The sequence below is a fragment of the Anomalospiza imberbis genome, chromosome 28, assembly GCF_031753505.1.
Source record: "Anomalospiza imberbis isolate Cuckoo-Finch-1a 21T00152 chromosome 28, ASM3175350v1, whole genome shotgun sequence".
In the NCBI taxonomy this organism is placed as follows: Eukaryota; Metazoa; Chordata; class Aves; order Passeriformes; family Viduidae; genus Anomalospiza; species Anomalospiza imberbis.
This window is the reverse complement of record NC_089708.1, coordinates 324,640-342,836: the sequence shown is the minus strand read 5'-3', so window position 1 is coordinate 342,836 and position 18,197 is coordinate 324,640. Positions and strand designations below refer to the sequence as shown.

The 18,197-nt window shown below is 54.8% G+C and overlaps 2 protein-coding genes across 3 annotated transcripts in view; one reads left to right on the top strand and one right to left on the bottom strand.

Moving 5' to 3' along the window:
- NKX6-3 (NK6 homeobox 3) overlaps positions 1 to 18,197 on the bottom strand; it is a 322,554-nt gene that overhangs the window by 140,047 nt on the left and 164,310 nt on the right. The gene's annotated exons all lie outside the window — the stretch shown is intronic.
- Positions 330 to 6,479, top strand: LOC137463296 (indoleamine 2,3-dioxygenase 2-like). Of its 2 annotated transcripts, XM_068174396.1 has the most exons (10): positions 330 to 440; positions 959 to 1,054; positions 1,616 to 1,735; positions 1,942 to 2,060; positions 2,383 to 2,397; positions 2,802 to 2,901; positions 3,101 to 3,218; positions 3,310 to 3,361; positions 5,107 to 5,255; positions 5,978 to 6,479. In XM_068174396.1, exons 1-10 carry the CDS (start codon positions 342 to 344, stop codon positions 6,346 to 6,348), a joined length of 1,239 nt encoding a protein of 412 aa, XP_068030497.1. In that variant the 5' UTR covers positions 330 to 341; the 3' UTR covers positions 6,349 to 6,479. The 2 variants fall into 2 exon arrangements, with proteins under 2 accessions (XP_068030497.1, XP_068030498.1); XM_068174397.1 differs by lacking the exon at positions 330 to 440 and having other exon boundaries at positions 1,602 to 1,735.

Sequence of the window (18,197 nt, the reverse complement as noted above, 5' to 3'; positions counted from 1 at the left end):
CGCCAGGCTGGGAGGCTGGCTCCTGCCGGAGCTGCTGCCCCAGGCCATCTCCCACCCCATGGCAGCCCCTCAGGGCAGTCCTGGGAGGAGTCAGATCACAGCCCTGCTGCCCCAGAGACAGGTCGTCCAAGGCTTTCCCATGGGTGGATGCCCACCCCGCGGGGACAGAGTTTAATGTTTCTCCAGACAAAGCCTTATCAGCAACCTTTAGCCTTTGCTCTGACCCTCTGGCCATTGGGCAGCCGGGCCCGACCCCCCAGGACAAGGTGCTGGTGCTGGCTCAGCACATACTGCCAGCGGGGTGGCCAGGCCAGAGCACGTCCGACAGCCAGCGTCCAGCAATGGAGGCCAGCGATGACACGGAGGAGCCCCCGCTGCCCCTGGCACTGGCCAGGTTTCAGGTCTCCGAGGAGTTTGGCTTCCTGCTTCCCGATCCTCTGGTAGGAGCCGGCTGTGCCTCCCCATCCGCATGCTACAGGAGGCAGACAGGAAAATAGAGGGGTTGGTGAGCAGATTTCGGGGGGAGCTTTGATTTAGCATTTTGCTGTAACACTTTACAAAGAACAATGAGGAAGGCAGGTGCTATTCTGGCACGGGCAGTTTAATAGGACAAGCCCCTACCCTTTAAAACGATGAAAGCAGCTGCAGCAAGCAGCACAGAGGAGAGGTGAGGGAGCTCTGCCATTTACACACTGGCCGTGGTGCTACAGGATTTTGGGGAGCACAAGAAGGGCAAGTGTCCATTGCCCAAAGTGGGGCTATTTATCACTGGCCTGGCTCCACAGTGGGAGTGGGTGGGGACAGACAGATCGTGTTCACCATCCATTAATTTGTGACCACAGGCTCACCTTACAGGAGGGGGAACCAGACACAAGCCATCGGCCATGGTGTGTGGGGCTGGGTGGGTGCTGGGAGCCTGGGCACGTTCACAGCCCTCCCTCTGCCTCTCTGCACCAAGACAGAGCTGCCGGTGCCCTACGGCCCCTGGATGGACATTGCCCGTGAGCTGCCCCAGCTGATCACGAGCCATCGGCTCCGCTCACGCGTTCACCAGGTATGGCGTTCTCCTTCCTGCCTCCGGAGCTCCCTCAAACCTTGGTCTGACACAGCAGTGTCTGTAAAACGTGCAAAAGCAGCCCAGCAGCACAGATGTGTGCTGAGCCAGGACTGACACCAGGTGACAGCAAAGTCTTAACTTTGGTACAGAAATAACTGCACCAGATCCAAGCGCTCAGCAGCCAGCAAGGGCTGGAGCAGGGCCCCTCTAGGTGTCACAAGAACCATGTCTCATCCCAGCCATGCTCCCTGCCAAAGGAGCACAGGGGCTCCCATCAGCTTCCAGTCAGGCTCGACCCTTTTGGGATCAGCTGCTCCCATGGGCATCCCAGCACCAGGAGGGACTCCTTTTTGAGGAAAACCCCATGGATTATTGTCCCTGTTCACAAACCAGTAACAGTGCAGCAACAACAAATCCTGCAGAGTGGGTGGGAAGGGAGGAATAAAGACAGGGCAGAAGAACTAGGAGGGTTCCCCCTGGCTGGCAGGGCAGCCCCTCCACCACAGGGGCCTTGGCATTGCTGGATCTGCTCCTTGCTCCCAAGGGTTTCCCTGGCAGATGCCGCAGCTGAGCACCCAGCACCTCCGAGGACATGAGGAGCTGCACTTGGCACACCTGGTGCTCAGCTTCATCACCATGGGCTATGTCTGGCAGGAGGGCGAGGAGGGCACCGTGCAGGTAAAGGCAAGGTAAAGCAGGCTCGCCTGCTCCTTGGGGTCTGGGAGCTGATGCTGCTCCCTTAGAACTTTCCCCATGGGAGCAAAGCCCCTTTCCTGTGGCTGCAGCAGGAGCATGCCCCCTCCTGCCTGGCTGCTGCCTGCAGACAGGCACCTTTCCGCAGCCTGACCACATCCCCACCTTCCCCTGTGCTTTGTGACACTCAGGTCCTGCCCCGAAACCTCGCCGTCCCCTACTGGGAGGTCTCGCAGGCCCTGGGCCTCCCGCCCATCCTCAGCCATGCAGACTTTGTGCTGGCCAACTGGAGGAGGAAGGACCCCAACGGGTAAAAAGGAAATGCCAGCGGAGCAAGCGCGGTTCTTCCTGCGGTGGGGCAGCAGTGATGAGCAGGTGTCAGGGACAGACTGTTCCCAAACTGCTCCTGTTCTGCCAAAGCCCCTTGAATCCCACCTTTGCTGGGGTTGGCCTCATGGGTGTGGACACAGGAACTCTGTGGGGACATGGGTGTCTCTGGGAGCAGCCCCTGGGAACAGCTCCTCCATTCCCTGCAGAGCATGGACTGTTACTAGAACAATTTATAATCTCTCTCTCTCTCTCTCTCTCTCCTTTTCTTGTGCATTTGTTGGCCATAAATGAAATGCCTTCAGGCCTCTGGAAATTGAGTAAGTAGTTACTGCTCATTTATTTTCTAACGGTGCTGGTTTTGTTTGGATTGGCTCAGCTCTGTAGCACTGCTTGGGCTGCACCTCTCCTGTTGTGTGTTGTATTTGTCACACAAGTGCCACTGCGACGACAGCAAAGGGGCTGCGGCAGAGCCACTGGCTGCTCTGGCTGCACAGACCCACTGGCCATGGGCCATGGGGAGGGCATGGGGAGGATGGCAGGGCCCCTAAACCAGAGCATCCTGCTCCCTGTTCACTCTGTGCCAGCTCCTCTCTGGGGGTGCAGATAAGAGGCTCTAGAGTCTGGGATGGTTTTGTTCCAAGGGCTCAGTGGGTCCCACAGTGTGCAAGGAAATCCTGAACCACCACCCCCCACAATCCCTCTCCTTGGCCCCTTTGTGCAGGAACCTGGACACGATCATCACACTGCCTGGGGGAGAGAGCCTGCGGGGCTTCATCCTTGTCACCCTGCTCGTTGAGAAAGCAGCTGTGCCTGGCATTAAGGTGGGTACCGCTGTGTGTTGGGGCTCTTTGCTTGCCTGCACTGTAAAGTGCCTGAGGTGCACCCACAAAGTGTTCCTGTCCCCTGAACCCAGGCTGGGGAAGGGGCAGAGCTGCCATGGGTGGCAGCAAATGTCCAGAGCCACTGTGCACAGACATCCTACCCCTTTGTGACTTGGTGCTCTCCCTCCTCCTCCCACAGGCAATCACCCGGGCTCTTGGTGCCGTCGCGCAGTGTGATGAGGAGACCCTGCACAGAGCCCTGGAGGAGCTGGCAGGGGCCATCGAGGCCATGAGTGAGGCGCTGAGGAAGATGCACGGTGAGAGCAGCTGGTGCCTGTGCATGCTGCAGCTCATGACACACTCTGCTGTAACTGCCCATCACCTCTGACCTGATTGACTTCCTCCTAGACTATGTGGATCCAGAAGTATTCTACTCTGTGATCCGGATCTTTCTCTCTGGGTAAGTGGAGCCTGTTTCCCTTCAGAGCCGCTGTGCTGGCAGCTCCCAGGGCTGGGGGGAGCTGGGAATGTGCAGGGAAGGGGCAGCCCAGATGGGATGTGAAGTTCCCCAGGGCAGGGTAGGGACCAGCATTGTGCCTGGCAGTGATGCTCCCTAGAGCATTATCATCTTGTCATTCAGGAATTTCTAGGCACTGGATCAGTCGGGCATGGACTGTGGCCAGGGGCTGGGGTCTGCCTCCCTCCAACTTCTCTCCATCCCACACTTCAGCTCAGCCCTGGCAGCCCCAACAGCCAGAATTGTGCACAAATGAATCTTTCCTGTTCTTGGCTGAACAGTTTTGACAGAAGTGGAATTTCTCTTTCCTTCCACACTGTGTACACAAAGCTGCAAAGCTGAGCAGAGGCTCTTCCCACTGCGTGTTCAGGAAACATGTGTAACAATCCTCTTGCTGCTGCTCTGATACAATTCTCTCAGTTCAAAAAAAGAAAATCCCCCCAGATACTGCAAATGCCGTTTGGGCAAGGCAGAACCACAGCCCAGGAGCCCAGCATGGCGCTCTCACCATCCCTCAGCACCCCTGTGGGGCTGCAGCATCTGCAGACACTAGGTCCCAGGCTTCTCAGGGGGATTCTATTTTTATTTCTCTCCATCTTATCTCAGCATTCCCAAGTAAAAGGCTCCATGCATCTTGATTAAGTTTCTCTCTTTTTTATCCAAGCTGACCCTGTCTCGATGGTCATCAGCTTGGGAAAACATGCCTTTTAAACTCCCTTCTGCTTATAAGAACTTCCCACTAGTAGAGGTTACTATAAATACAATCCTGGGAGAACTAAAAATATTCTGGTATCTTGATAATGAATCTATTTTCTCTGCAGTTTGTGTAAAATCTGTTCCTGTAGCCCAACAGATACTGCAGCCAGCACCGAAAGCCTCATGGAATGGTGCATTCTGCTAAAGGCCAACAGATATTTTCATGCCAGGCACTTCACCTCCCTGAAATTGTAACTTCTGTCTCCATTTGGGTGTGAACACTTCTCCATTTCGGCACAAGGAGGGCTGACAGGGTCTGAGCTCAGGGTGTGTGTGGGAGGCACCAGCAGTGCTGGTTCCCGACCTGCCCAGGACCAGCAGCTTCAGAGGGAGGAAATCCCATCCTTGCCTTGTTATCTGCAGACATAAATAGAGGCAGGCTGGCCTGACCTCTATTTTGCTTTTAAATGCCTTTAAAAAGACATCACCTTGAGTAACAAGAACAAAGGAAAATCCAAACTTCAGGGGCTCAAAGGAGTGTTTGGGTGCTTCTCCAAACAGCCACTGACATTCAAGGAATTGATGTAAAGTGCCACTGTTTCCCAGACAAGTGCCCCTTCCCCTCTCGCACACCTCAGGCAGCTCTGCTTGCAGAAACCTTCCTGAGCTGGAGCAGGAGGTGCAGCCAAGCAGGGCAATGTGTCCCAGCACCATGCCACAGAGTGCTCGCCAGGGCATGGAGATCCCAGAGAACGCTCTTCTGGCAAAGGAAAATTAAGGATTTCTCCTTACGCCCATGGCCTCACTGTGTGCTTTGACACAGTGTCTGATTTCCAAGTTTATCTCCTGTTTGAAGAAGGCTGACATGGAGGAGGAGAGCCATGGGCTGGGCCAGGAAAGCTTTGCTCAGTCTTGCCAGCCCAAGGTCCCTTCTCACAGGCCCCTGTCCCCAGCCCCATGGCCGCTGCCTGACTGCCGTGTCTCCTGCTCAGCTGGAAGGATAACCCTGCCATGGCGCACGGGCTCATCTACGAGGGGGTGTCCCCGGAGCCCATGGCGTTCTCGGGGGGCAGCGCGGCGCAGAGCACGGTCCTGCACGCCTTCGATGAGCTCCTGGGGATCTGCCACCGCGAGGACAGCGGTGAGCCACGGGCTTCTCCTTCTCCAAACAGATGAGGGGCGGGGGAAGAGATGAGCCAGAGCGATTCCCTTGACTGTGCCAGCTCTGTCGGGCAGGAGGACATGTGCCCATCTCATCCTTGCAGAGCCTGGCTGGGACCAGGCTCTGCCCAGTTCCGGGGAGAAAGGTTATAAATGTGGCTCTGACAGGTGCTTCCTCACCATGATAAATTCACAAAAGCACGCATTTGGCTTCTTGCATGTCAGCTTTTTGCTGAGGCTCTCTATGGGCCGAGAGATGAGGGAGCAGAGTGTGCAGCCATCCTGCCAATGAGAGGCCATTCATAAAGCTCCACTTTAGTCCAGCCCACAACAGAAATATTTACCAGAAATTAGCAAAACAACTTTACTAGAAAAAAAAAAAGAAAAAACAAAAAACAAACAAACAAACAAAAAAAAAAAACCCAAAAAAAACCAAACCAAAAAACAAACCAAAAACCAAAAGGCTGGGAGCAGGGCTAAACCCTGCCTTTTAGGGTTAGCACCAGCCCTAATGGAGCACTGACCTAATATGGGTTTTCTTTCTCACTTAATTGGAGGCAGAGCAGAGCAGGCTGTGCAGGCTGTCAGGGGTCCCTCAAACGGTGCCAGCACCACAGCTCCAGGCCAGCTTCTCTCCTAGAGGGTCGGGGCCTTTAATCCACTCACCCACAACTTAGTCCTTCCTTCGCTGGTGTCTCGCAGCTGCCTTCCTGCGCAGGATGAGGGAGTACATGCCCCCGCCGCACAGAGCCTTTGTGGAGGAGATCCGCGGCGCCGTGTCCCTGAGGCAGCTCGTGCTCTCCTCGGGGACCGCGCGGCTCCGCGCCGCCTTCAACCGCTGCGTGTCTGCGCTGGCGGCCTTCAGGTCCTACCACATCACCATCGTCACCAAGTATATCGCCGCTGCGGCCGCCAAAGCCAAGGCCAGGCGGGCAGAGCCGAGCGCCAGGGCCGGCCCCTCTGCGGGAAAGCCCCCGTCTGCCCTGGAGGCTAAAGGAACCGGCGGCTCCCACATCTTCAGCTTCCTGAAGAGCATCAGGGACACCACCAGGGAGGGGATGATAAGTGCCTGACCTACCCCGAGGCTTGCCCGAAGTGGGCGCAGGAGGCCGAGTCTGTTTGCAACGCACAAGCCAAGATCCAAAACCTCCCATCAGCAGCAGCCTTCCCACCTGTGCACGTCTGGGACGAGGGACACGCTCGGGGCTGGTGAGAGAGAACAGTGCTGCTGCTGCTGCTGCTGCTGCCTCCCCCCAGCAGGCACACAGCGAGCTCAGCATCCTCCCCTGGCACCGGGACGGGCGCAGTGTTCTCCTGGCACTGACGCCAGCACAGCATCCCCGCGCCCCAGGGAAGAGCTGTGTCCTTCCAAGCCCCGCTTCTTCCCCACTCCAACCCGGCGTGGGCCACAGCTCGGATGGACACGGGTGGGTCACACGGACGAATAAAGCAGCGATTGCTGACCCATGTGTGAGGCCGGGCCTGTGTCCATCACCAGGTGGCGGCAGAAAGCCGCGTTCGGCAGCAGGGAACCCGAGCGGGACAGGGGTGGCGAGGTGAACACGGGTGGGGATGGGGGGTGCAGGGCGGAGGGGTTCAGGGGACAGCAAAGGGCGAGAAGGAGCTCCCCGCTGTGACCCCCAGCCGCTGGCACCCGGACAGGGCTCCTGTCCCGCCACACCTGCAAAGGAACCATGATTACTCCACAGGGGAAGTCCAGCAAACACCAATGCTCCCGTCATGGGAGTGATGCTGAAGCCACTCAAACCCAGCCGCGAGAGGAGTGTGGATGAGAGAAGGGATCCAAGCGGTGGGACGAATGCGGGGTGTCCAGGAGGCTGGTGTGCACGGGAAGAGGCTGTACCGAGGCACAGGGGTACCGGGCTTGCTCTCCATGGCCAACTCCATTGCTCCTCCTGGGTCATTAAGGGCTCAGGGTGTCACAGGGGCAAAGCTGCCACACTGGGGGTCACATGGGCTTCACTTTAAGTCTCAGTGATAACACAGTGCTGTAGTAGGGGACATGGGGACACATGGCTTCTCCATGGGAAAAATACCTCTGACAAACCCCTGATCCTCCCTAGGTACTGGCAGCAGAATAAATCGCAGCCTGGTGCCAGGGTCAGCCCAACAGTGAGGCTCCTCCGACACTGCCGCAGGTGAAGTGAGACCCTCGAGCAGCCCCCGTGCTGGGTGTGGCTGCTCCCGAGTGTCCCTGCCCGGCCCACGGCTGCGGGAACGGGCTCACCTCGCACCACCGACCTGGGCTCAGTGGGCAGAGCCCTGTGCCAAGAGCCGTGCTAAAGCTTTTTTTATAATGCCAGGTGCCTATGTTGCCCTTTTCTAACAAGTCAGCACGCCCAGATTCCTTGGAATTTGCATCTTTAGGGAAATCGGGCCATATGGCTCTGTTTTGCCTCCCCAGGTTTTGCTGGCACAGCCTCCAAATGCAGGATTCACACCCAGTCAGTGTCTTGGTGCAAAAATAGCCCTGGCAGTGCCCCTTCTGCACTACCAGAAGAGAGTCAAGGTCCTTTGAAATGAGATGTTGTTCCCATAAGGGCAAAAACAAGCTCAGCACACTGTAGCTTGAATTATTAAAGTCTTGCTAAATTGTATTTTGTGCTCTTTTTTTGAATATAGACCTAAAACTGGGGCTTCGGAGATGACTTCAGTAAACAACCCACAGGAACGTGTCAGCACCTTTAAATCTTTCCCTGGCAGTGCTCCTTCCACTTGATCTTCATTTCTGAATAGCTGCTGCATATTTCATGTAGGAAATATTTCATCCCAATGATTGTCTTGGCCTATTACATTTCAGACCATTTCAGGAAAACAACAAACTTGGACCAGGGGAAAAATCACTCCATCTAAATGAGGAACGCAGCCAGGACTGGAGGGAGCTGGGGCAAGCTGGTCCTGCGGGGGACAGGGCCTCTGCATGTGCTGGAAATGCCCAAACCCTGCTGGGAGCAGCGATGCCAGTGCCAGGCAGGGCCACAGGACCCCCAGCAGGGAGGTTTTCTTCCTTCTGCAAACTCCCTTCCCCGAACATGCTGCCCCGTGCCACTGGGGCCAAGAGCAGGTCCTCGGGAGCAAGGAGGATGGATCTGTGTGACCTCGGAAGAGAAGAGGGGAGATGGGAAATCAGAGAGGCTGATCATGTCAGGGGGCTCTGAAGAGCCAAGGGGTTTCCCTGCTCTGGAGAGCACACTCCCCTTCTTCTGGTGAACAAGGAAGGTGCCTAAGAAATTGCAGAGAAGGAAACTGCCCACGGCGTTCCCAGGCCAGCAAACTACACAGCACAGGCTCTGTGGTTACCAAATGCTCTGTCACAGCCAGCTCACAGACAATCAGCTGCAGTTCCTTTGGAATGGAGTTCAGTAAGGATCCTGCCACTCTGGAAGTACCCAGACAGTGAGGCACAGGCCTTTCCTGTGTGCTTTCCTGGCAGGCTGGGACAGCTGCTCCAAGAGAGCTGTGATTCCTCTCTGTTTTCAAACCACTGCTGTCTAACATTGATCACAAGAGACAGACATCTAAGGTCTCAGGTGCATTCTGACTCGAAGCACTTGGCATTTAAATAATTTATGCCTGTGCCTAAAAATGGCCTGATGTGTTTGAGGATAACCATGTGCTGCATCCATGCTGCATCCCAGCAGTGGGAACTGTACTGCCACAGGCTGCCAACCCGAGGCCCTGCTCTTTCCTGAAGGGTTTGTTTTGGCAGGCACTGCACACCCCAAAATGTGAGGGGTGAGTCCAGCCACAGCTACCTCCTCTCCTGAGCAGCAATGTCCAGGCTCTGCTGGACAGTGCTGGAGCACTGGAACAGGCAGGGTTAAGGCCACTTCTGCAGCTCAGTGATAGAATTAATGGTATTTCAGCAAGGGAAAAGTAGCAAAAGAGCTGCTCCCCTCCCTCTTTCAGAGGTGCCCCCAGACCTCAGCTCCCAGAGGTACATCTCTGCAGTGAGGCTGGGATGTGCAGGCTGCCCAGGATCCACATGACTGAGAATGGGATTTTGCACCAGTATCTGCTGGGTCAGCTGGGACTGACGCCTGCCAGGGAGTGGATGGAAAAACAGGAGAGATGTCACAGCCCTTGTCCACATCCAGAGCAGCAGCTCCAGCCACAAATCAGTGCCACCCACACAGAAATCTCCCTTATCTCTGGAGCCAGGCCCTGTCCCTGCAGCACTGAGGCACATGTTTCCATTGTGGAGCTGCCACTCAGAGCTGCCCAGCAGCCCAACAGCTCTTCCAGCCACATACTGGAGTGTCCACCTGACTCCTGACTCCTTGTTTTTGTTAAGCAGATATTTTCCCCATGATATCTGATGGTCAGGCCTGTGTGATGGGGAAGGAAACCTGGTGCATGCCCAAGGTGGCCTCACCTGGGCACACCTTTGATGCACCAAACCTCACAGAGCCTCCCCAGCCCTGGGACCAATCCGCAGGAGGTGGCCAGCCCTGCCTGCCAGGCTCCCTGGGCCATGCCCAGCCCGTCATCCCACCCACACTGTTGTCTCAGACTTTCCATCATTCTCAATCGCTTTGGCCTCCGGGTCCCTCCTTGCCGTGCCCAGGGTTCACCCCGGTCAGCACTGAGACAAATCTGTGCAAAAGTTCCTGAACACCTTTCCTGGTGGTGGGCTGCCAGCCCCCTCCACAGGAATTCCCACGGCCCCCAGGCAGCCTCAGCCAAGTGCTTTGCTGCTTTTGTCCCTGTGAATATTTGAAATCGAACAGGAATACAAACATTTGGATTCTAGACACTTCCCGATTCTGGCCTTATTTATCATACTTGGCTCTGCTCCTGGAGCTGAGGCCAGAAGAGGCTCTGAATGATTTAAGTGATTTAGCATGCTGTGCATAGATCAATCTCACTCTCCCCTCCAGCCATAGGTTTCCCTTTGTGGTTTGCTGCACACTTATTATATCCATCAATATCCAAGTAATTAAAATCCCCCATTATCTGGGTCCTGGCTCCCTTACAAACCCTTCATAAGCCATAAACTCATTCATGATCAACCTCCCTAAAGTGTCAGGGAGTTTGCAGCCCCATCTCAGGGTCCCCAGGCTGTTGTTACATCGTGAAGGTCCCACTGGAGCCATGGCCAATTCCAGTCTGAGCCACGGCTGCCATTCCTCTCCCTGTGTTCCTGGTCTGTGCCAGGATTGCTCATTTCTATCCCCATCTTTCTCCACTCTCTGCTGAGTTTATCTCAGAGCAACTCCCCCAGCTCCTGCCTCACTTGTGCTGCTGGAGCAGAGCTTTGGACCTGCTGCATTCCTGGGAGGCCCCAGGGACTGCCGGGCTCCCAGTGCTGCATCCCAGACTTTGCCCTGCTCTAGAACCACTTCCAGTACCTTGGAAAGGCAGCAAGTCCCCAGTGCTGTCACAGCCGTGGCCCAAATGTCCCTGCACTGTGATCAGGGACCATCCCAGGGCACTCCTGGGGGGACACTTCCTTGTCACCTGGCTGGGCTCCATTCTGCACACCTCAGCCTCAGTCCTCTGAGCAATTTATTAACAATAACCAAATTTGCCTTGTGATTTCCCAGTGCGAGGGATGTGAGAGCACAGAAAACAATTGCCTTCACCTTCTTTCTGTGCTGCCACTTGCCCAGACCTGGGGCTGTGCCTGGAGCACCGTGTCCCTCAGAACACACAGCTTGGCACAAGCAGAGGCTTATCTGCACCTGGGGAAGGGCTCACCTCTGCAGAGCTACTGCAGGCCAGATATGATTACAGCCCATGACTCAAGCCAAAAAGTGCTAATTACAGCATGGGGGAGGAGAGAGGAGCTGCTAAATTACACCTAATATGGAGAGGGCTGGGGAACAGATTGGGAAGCCACCACTGCTAAGAGGATGACACAGGCCTGGGAGATGGTAAAGTCTTTGTTATCAGATAAAGGATACCTAGAGGGACCTTTGGGAAGGGATTTTATTTCCCTAAAATCCTTGGTGTCTGGCCAGTGTTTGTAGGACATTGCACTATTACAGCTGTTGGGAAATAAATAAACCAGAGACCCAAACATTGGCACTAGAATAAAAATAGCTTAATGTGGGGCAAAGGGTGGGAACAAGACAGGCAGGTCCTGGCGAGGGTCTCATAATTTCTCTGCTGCCTGGGGTGCCCAGTCAGGCTGGGAGCAGGGTTTGACCAATGCCTGCATGGTGGCACGTCACTGGTGTCACACGGGGGATGTGCCCCGGCCCCTGAACGCCCGTTTGCCAAGTTAGTCACCACAGCCTTCAGTCGCCAGACCTGGTAAACAAGGGCAAACACAGATACTGGTGTCCAGGAGGCACGGTGAGCCCGTGAGGCAATCACTACCCGGCATCCTAGGAGCTCTAGTCAACCCCATTTCTTAGAAAAGAGAAAAAAAAAAAAAAAAAGAAAAAGAGACAAGGCGCTGCTATTATTGCAGCAAGAGGCTGTGTCATGCTGGGCTCTGCAGCTAAATATATTCGGTGTTTACTGTAAGCAAGGACAGTGGGAAGCCTTCCGAAACGGCACGGGGGCTGCTCCCATTTTTTCAGCTATCAATCACACACAGCTTGAGCCATTTTTATCCTGACACAAATGGAAAATATTTTCTTGGTTTAATTTCTACTGATCAAAGATACTTCCCCAACAGAGAGGAGCCCCACAGCCCCGGGAGTGGGGGGGGAAGAAGTCCCTGAGGAAACTATTTGCCTGAGGGGATGTGGGACACAGCTCACGAGCAGATGGGGCACATCAGGACACCATCCCTGAGAGTTAGGACACCATCCCACAAGTCAGGACACCATCCCACCAGCCCAGGAGCACTTGGCCAGGCTACTATTCCTTTCTCTTCCCCAATTAATTTGCCAAACAAGAAACTTGGTGTTTACCACATGCCTGCCAAACACAGCGCCGGGAGCACCTTGGCACTGCCCAAGGGATGCAGGTCCCCTTTGCTGCCCCAGCATCCTCTTCCCCAGCTGCTGCCATGATCAGAGAGGCCTGCAGAGGGGCAGGGTTTTGGGGTCAGATATCTGTTTACTTTCTCCGCAAGATTTCCCTAAACAACATTGGAAAATGCTTCTTCCACAAAGCTCATCACGGCCGGAACTGACTCAGCTTTCTGCACAGAGGGTCCTGGACATGAGCTCACTGGCCTCAGTGACCTGACGTCACACTCAGCACTGTTTACTGACAGACTACATATTTTATTTTATTTTATTTTATTTTATATTTTATTTTATTTTATTTTATTTTATTTTATTTTATTTTATTTGTGCCCATCAGAGTGGTGAGAAAGGGCTCCCTCTGTGTCCCCTGACCCTGCAACCCCCTCAGTCTCACACAGACCCTTGTGATGGGCAGATTCTCTCCACAAGGCAGACACAAAGTCAAATCGGATTTACTTCTCCCAGGCAGATGCCACCAACTCCAGAGCACAAACTGCTGGCTGGGCTTCTGGTTTGACCCCGAACCCCTGAGGGCTCAGAGCCACAATGGGAGCTGTCAGAGCCCAGGTTCACCATCAGCACTTTTCTGCTCAGCCAGACCCTGCCAGAGGGACTGCACTGCTTGCTTTATGCACAGCATCACTCCTCTCCTCTTCCCTCCCCTCCCTCACAGAACTAAAATCTACTGGCAGCTCTAAACTGGTTCTTTTTTGTCTGAACTGCTGCATAAATAACCCAGTGGACAGCCTGAAGCCCCTGCACACTGACACCTGACAGTGAGTCAAGGGCAGATCTCGAGAACAAAGACAAGGCTCCCGTGTAAACAAGGCATCAGTCACTGAGACTGTAACTGTGATTGTGGGGAAACATCTAGAAGGCATTGCTGTGAGAGCTAAACACACCTGAGAGCAGGGGCTGTCAGCAGGCTGCTGCTCAGTGCCGAGGTGGCACCACCAGGGCTGGTGGCTTTGGCTGGGGCCAGGACACAAGGGGAAGCACTCTGAGCTGTACAGGGCAGGTCTGCGCCCCACAGATGATTCAGGGCTCCTGGGAGCCTCCCTGCTCCAGTTCTGCCCAGCTCAGACCTGTGGCAGGCGACACTGCTCCGGTGCCTGGAGCTGCCAGCCTTGCCTGTCCCAGAGATAGGCTTTACAGCCCTGCTGCTGCTCTTTGAGCAGGGCTGACGTGTGCAGTTGAGGGCAGCTTTCTGGGGAAAACAACCACTGGCAAACGTTCAGTTACCTGCCCTAACAGTTGCAGTGGCCCTGGGGGCAGCCAGAGCCCAACACAAACCTGTATGACACCCATGGAGCAGCTCCCATCCTCCTCCCCAGCTGAGCCTGGGCAGGATCTGCAGCTGAACCTGGGCAGGACCTGCAGCATGGCCTCAGCAGGCAAGAAATGTTCCCGAATACCCCGGCACAGCCAGCAGCCCCTGTGGCTCAGGCACGGCCACAAGGATGGGAAGGGGATCACAGAAACTGCTTTTCCAGCAGCTACAAAGCAAAGTTGCTGGGCCACCAGAGATGGTGGTAGGAGCCAAACACCATCTGTTCTCTCCCAGAAACTCTTTTGTTAGTGGAGAAATGAGCTATAAGGCTGATAACTCCTCAGTGCCAAGCTCGTCTCCCAGACAATCAACACGGCGTTGACTCCCTGATAAATCTCCACAGATCTCTGCTGTTTTCCTCCTTCCTTCCCTTCCCGGTTTTCTTCTCCCAGTGCTACTCAGCCACACATACCCAAACCTCAGCTATTCCTCTCCAAAACACAGCCAGGTCAGGAGCCCCCTCTGCCACATCCCACTTTGCTTTGACACAGAATTAAGGAACTGAAAACTAAATTCTGCTCAAGAAACCTGTCCCTCTGACCTTGGACCTGGCTTGGCTCTTTCAACATGAAGCCGGTGTTTCCCAGCCTGGACCACTTGCAGGCTTTCAAACATTGCACAGAGGTCACCCAGGCTTTCCCTCTGCCTGGCCCCAGACAGAGACACAAGCCCGAGCCTTTGGTGTCCGCTGCCTAACCCGGGATCTCCTCTGCACGGCCACAGCCCTCCCCGTGTACCCCGGATCACCCTTAACAGCCCCGGGCTGCCACGGTGCCGCTTCGCCGCCGTGCTGCCCCACCCTCGGCAGCCGCTGCGGTCCCGCTCCTCCGCCTCTGAGCCGGCTCCGGAGGCAGCCACGGAGGCTTTGGGAGCCGGGGGGCACCGCAGACCCCCAGAAGGCGGAGCAGCACAAAGGCACAAAGGCACATCCTGTCTGCCACCTCTCCTGCAGCAGAGGAAGCGGCTCGGGAGAGATTAGAGCCCGAGGAGCGGGGCATTGCGGCGCCGTGCGGGTGCTGGGGGCTGCGAGCGGCGCTGCCACAATGACCCGAGCCAGCCCTCGGCCCAGCCCCACGGCAGGATTTCCCGTGAGCCCGTCCCCTCGGCAGCAGACAATGAGCTGTCTGACAGCTGGAGACGGCTCTGCCTTCGCCCCTCTCCAGCGACGAGTCCTCGGGACCTTCAGGAAGATCAAACAGGAAATTGGGCAGAGAAAGAAAAGGTTGTTCGTGCTCGAAAGTCCAAACTTTCATTCCTGAGCCGGGAGGAAGATGCTGAAGTCAGGATATTTAAATACTTTCCCTGGCTCCCAGGGGAATAGCAGGACATGGTGAGCGGGGCTGCACGAGCGACGGGCTGGTGCCATTCCAGGGTGCCGGTGCCATCCCAGGGTGCCGGTGCCATCCCAGGGTGCTGGTGCCATTCCAGGGTGCCGGTGCCATCCCAGGGTGCCGGTGCCATTCCAGGGTGCTGGTGCCATTCCAGGGTGCCGGGGCCATCCCAGGGTGCTGGTGCCATTCCAGGGTGCCGGTGCCATCCCAGGGTGCTGGTGCCATTCCAGGGTGCTGGTGCCATTCCAGGGTGCCGGTGCCATCCCAGGGGGCTGTTCCTGCTGGCTCACACCTGATGGAGGTTTCCCACTTAAATTCCTACCCTGGTTCTCACCCCTGGGTGTTGTTCACCTGCATCCCCACAGAAAAGGCTCTTCTTTTCGTAACCATGCTCTGGCTGGAAACCCACTACTATATTTTGGGCCACTATATTTCACAGCCACAGTTTCTCTGTGCAAGATGGATTTTGGAAGTCTCAAGCACCAAGAGAATCACCTGTGGCTCCCTTACACAGCAAGCCCTTGCCTCCCCGGACCCTGCAGTCAGACCCCTATGGCAGCAAGCATCCACACCAGATGTGTCCTCAGCTCTGCTTTGCTGTGTGCAGGGCTTCTTCCAAGGGGTCCTGCCTGGTAAAAGTGCCAGAAGTTTCTGTTTCTCTTCTGTGTCTTACCAGACATGATTTACTTACTTTAACTGGCTATCCGTTATGCCCTGCGCTGCATTATTAACTTGGTGATCGTGCATTTAGCAGAGAATTTATGAGAAATGAGGAGACATTCATTATCAGTAACACCACAGACTTTACTCTTATATGGTCTCCCTGCAGGGAGCGATGCTTGGCTCAGCCAGCGCCCACCCAGCTCCAGCCATTCCCTGGGCCAGAGCAGGACAGGGCTGCTCTGCACACTTGTGGGGCTGCATTCCCCTCACTTAGGCCAGTCCTTATTTTTTCCCCTATTAAAATATTTTCTGATGGAATTTAACTGGCTTAATTGTGCCATCATGCCTTCTGTTGTCTGTTTTTCCTGTTTTCAGGCAGGGAGCTGTGTGAGGATTGTCTGAGACATATCTGTGCTTCCCAGCAACTGAACTGCAACAGAAGTGCCTTTAAAATACCCTCCTTATCCTGAACCTCTGACCAGGGGACAAAATATCTCCTCCTTCCTGTACCTCTGAACTGGGTACAAGTACCTGCCCTGTCCCATATCTCTGAAATGGGGACCACAGGAGGAGTCACAAGGAACTCAGATGGCCAAGTTAAGCCCTTGAGGTTTCTGTGAGCAAAGGGTGCAGCGTCCTGCCGTGAGATTTGGACAAGTGTTCCCAGATGTTCTATTAAAGAAACAACAACCACAGAAAAACCCGAGCAACAGCCAAACAAACAGAAATCTCAGGTGGAATCTCAGAGGCACACAAGTCCCAGTGGAGAGAGGCTCTAGGCAGGTTGGAGCCAGGGCAGGCACTGCCATTCGCATGACCTGGATGTCTGACAACCTCCCAGGAATTTGGATTCCAAGAGCTACACAATGAACCAGTTCCTCCTTGACCTTAGAGCCATGCCACGGCTGTCTGCAGAGCACTCCATCTCGGAAACCTTTCCCAGCAGACAGTGGCATTTCTGGCTCCTGAGAAGGGCTGGGGTTCCCCAGCTGCAGGCTGGTGGCAGCCGTGAAGGCTGTGAGGAGCCAGAGCTCCAGACCGTGTAAGCCAGGGAAAGATGGGAAGAGCAGAGATGGCTGGAGGCTCCTGGACATTTCCCATTCTTAGGTTTTCACTGAATAGCCTGAACACAAAGCAAATATCTACCTATATCTATATCATCTATATCTATACCATCTATATCTATCTGTTGTATCTCACAGGTATCACAGGATATTCTGAGTCTCAGCTTCTGAATGCCCCATGCCTGGCTGGGAAGGTCTGGGCAGTATGGATGCTCCATGGGGGCTGCTGCATCCTCTGATCCCAAATGGGTGCTACAGACCGTGCAGGCTTTGGCAGCAGCCAGTGGAGGGAAAGCTATGCAAAACATGCCCCAGGGAACTGCCAGGCATCCCGGATTACCTTCTTTGGAGTGGTTTTGGAGGTTACACGAAGGCAAAGCCAGTTCTCTGCAAGTTTGTGGCGCAGGCACTGGCTGCCCCTGCAGCCAGGGCAGCCCCCCTGCCTCTCTCCAGCTCCTGCCCTGGGCTGCCAGCTCCCTGGCCAGGCCGGGGGCTTTCCTGGCAGCAGAACCCCTCGCACCCCTCGCAGCCTGAACCCGTCACGCCGGGAGAAGCAGAGCAGAATTAGAGATGTGGCTGCACCTCTCTGCAGACGGTGGGGATGGGAATTAATCCTCCCATTAACGGGTGAAATGGAGCGTTTGCGTCTCACAAAGCAATTACACAATAATAGCAGGAGAACGATGATAGAAATCACATCTTCTCTGAAGTTGCTCTCCAATCCAACACATGAATAATTCCTCCTAGGCATTACTGGGAAAGCAGTATTAAAGCACCCATATAAACAAAAATTACTGGAAAAAAACAGACAAGGCATGCCTCATCGCTCTGTCAGAGCCAAGCACAACTAAATTTATACAAAGTGGGCAGAGAAGCTTGAAGGGGCAAAGACATTTGTTACTGCTCTGTGTGAGATGAGCTCACAAGGAACGCGTGCTTGATCTTGGCAGCTTTCTGATGTCTTACTCCTAAAGCATCAGCTTTAGTCTTGGTTTCCATGGCAGATACTTTTCTGAGCTTGTATCTTCCACAGATATTGCTAATTTATGCTGTCAGCCACATCTCTGCAAATACCTGCAGAGTGATTCCATGTGCAGTGGGAGCAGTGAAAACAAGGCGCACGTGAACCTGCCTCAGCTCTTGTTTCTGACCAGGGGGCAAAAAAGGGTTTGTTTTCTTCAGCCCACAAGATCCTGGCTGATCTTCTGGCACTGAATGTTGCCCCAAGTACCCTGACACTGTGTTATCTGTCCTGTGAAGCAAAGCACTTTCAGCATTTCATCCAGGCACGTGTTTTGGACAGATTTACCCCCCAGTGCTCAGGCAGCTCTGAGCAGGAAGGGTTGGGCAGCACAGGTGGCCCTGCTTCCTTCTGCTCCCCCATCACATTTCATGTTAGCAGAGTCTATAAACCATGAGATCTTTCCCAGGCAGAGATCCAGCCACACCAAAATGGTTCTATTTTCAGAGTGGATTTATCAGCCCTGCAAATGTTGAAAAAGCAGCTGACGAATTGGTCTCACCAATTTGGCAAGACCATGGCAAGGTGAGAGGCTGCACGTCTGGCTGGTGGAAGAAGAATCCCAG

Excerpts from the sequence above, each read along its gene's own strand:
- LOC137463296 (XM_068174396.1), top strand. The coding sequence starts at position 342 with ATGGAGGCCAGCGATGACACGGAGGAGCCCCCGCTGCCCCTGGCACTG. Across the intron at positions 3,219-3,309 it reads GGCGCTGAGGAAGATGCACG|ACTATGTGGATCCAGAAGTA; the intron begins GTGAGAGCAGCT and ends ACTTCCTCCTAG. Across the intron at positions 3,362-5,106 it reads ATCCGGATCTTTCTCTCTGG|CTGGAAGGATAACCCTGCCA; the intron begins GTAAGTGGAGCC and ends TCTCCTGCTCAG.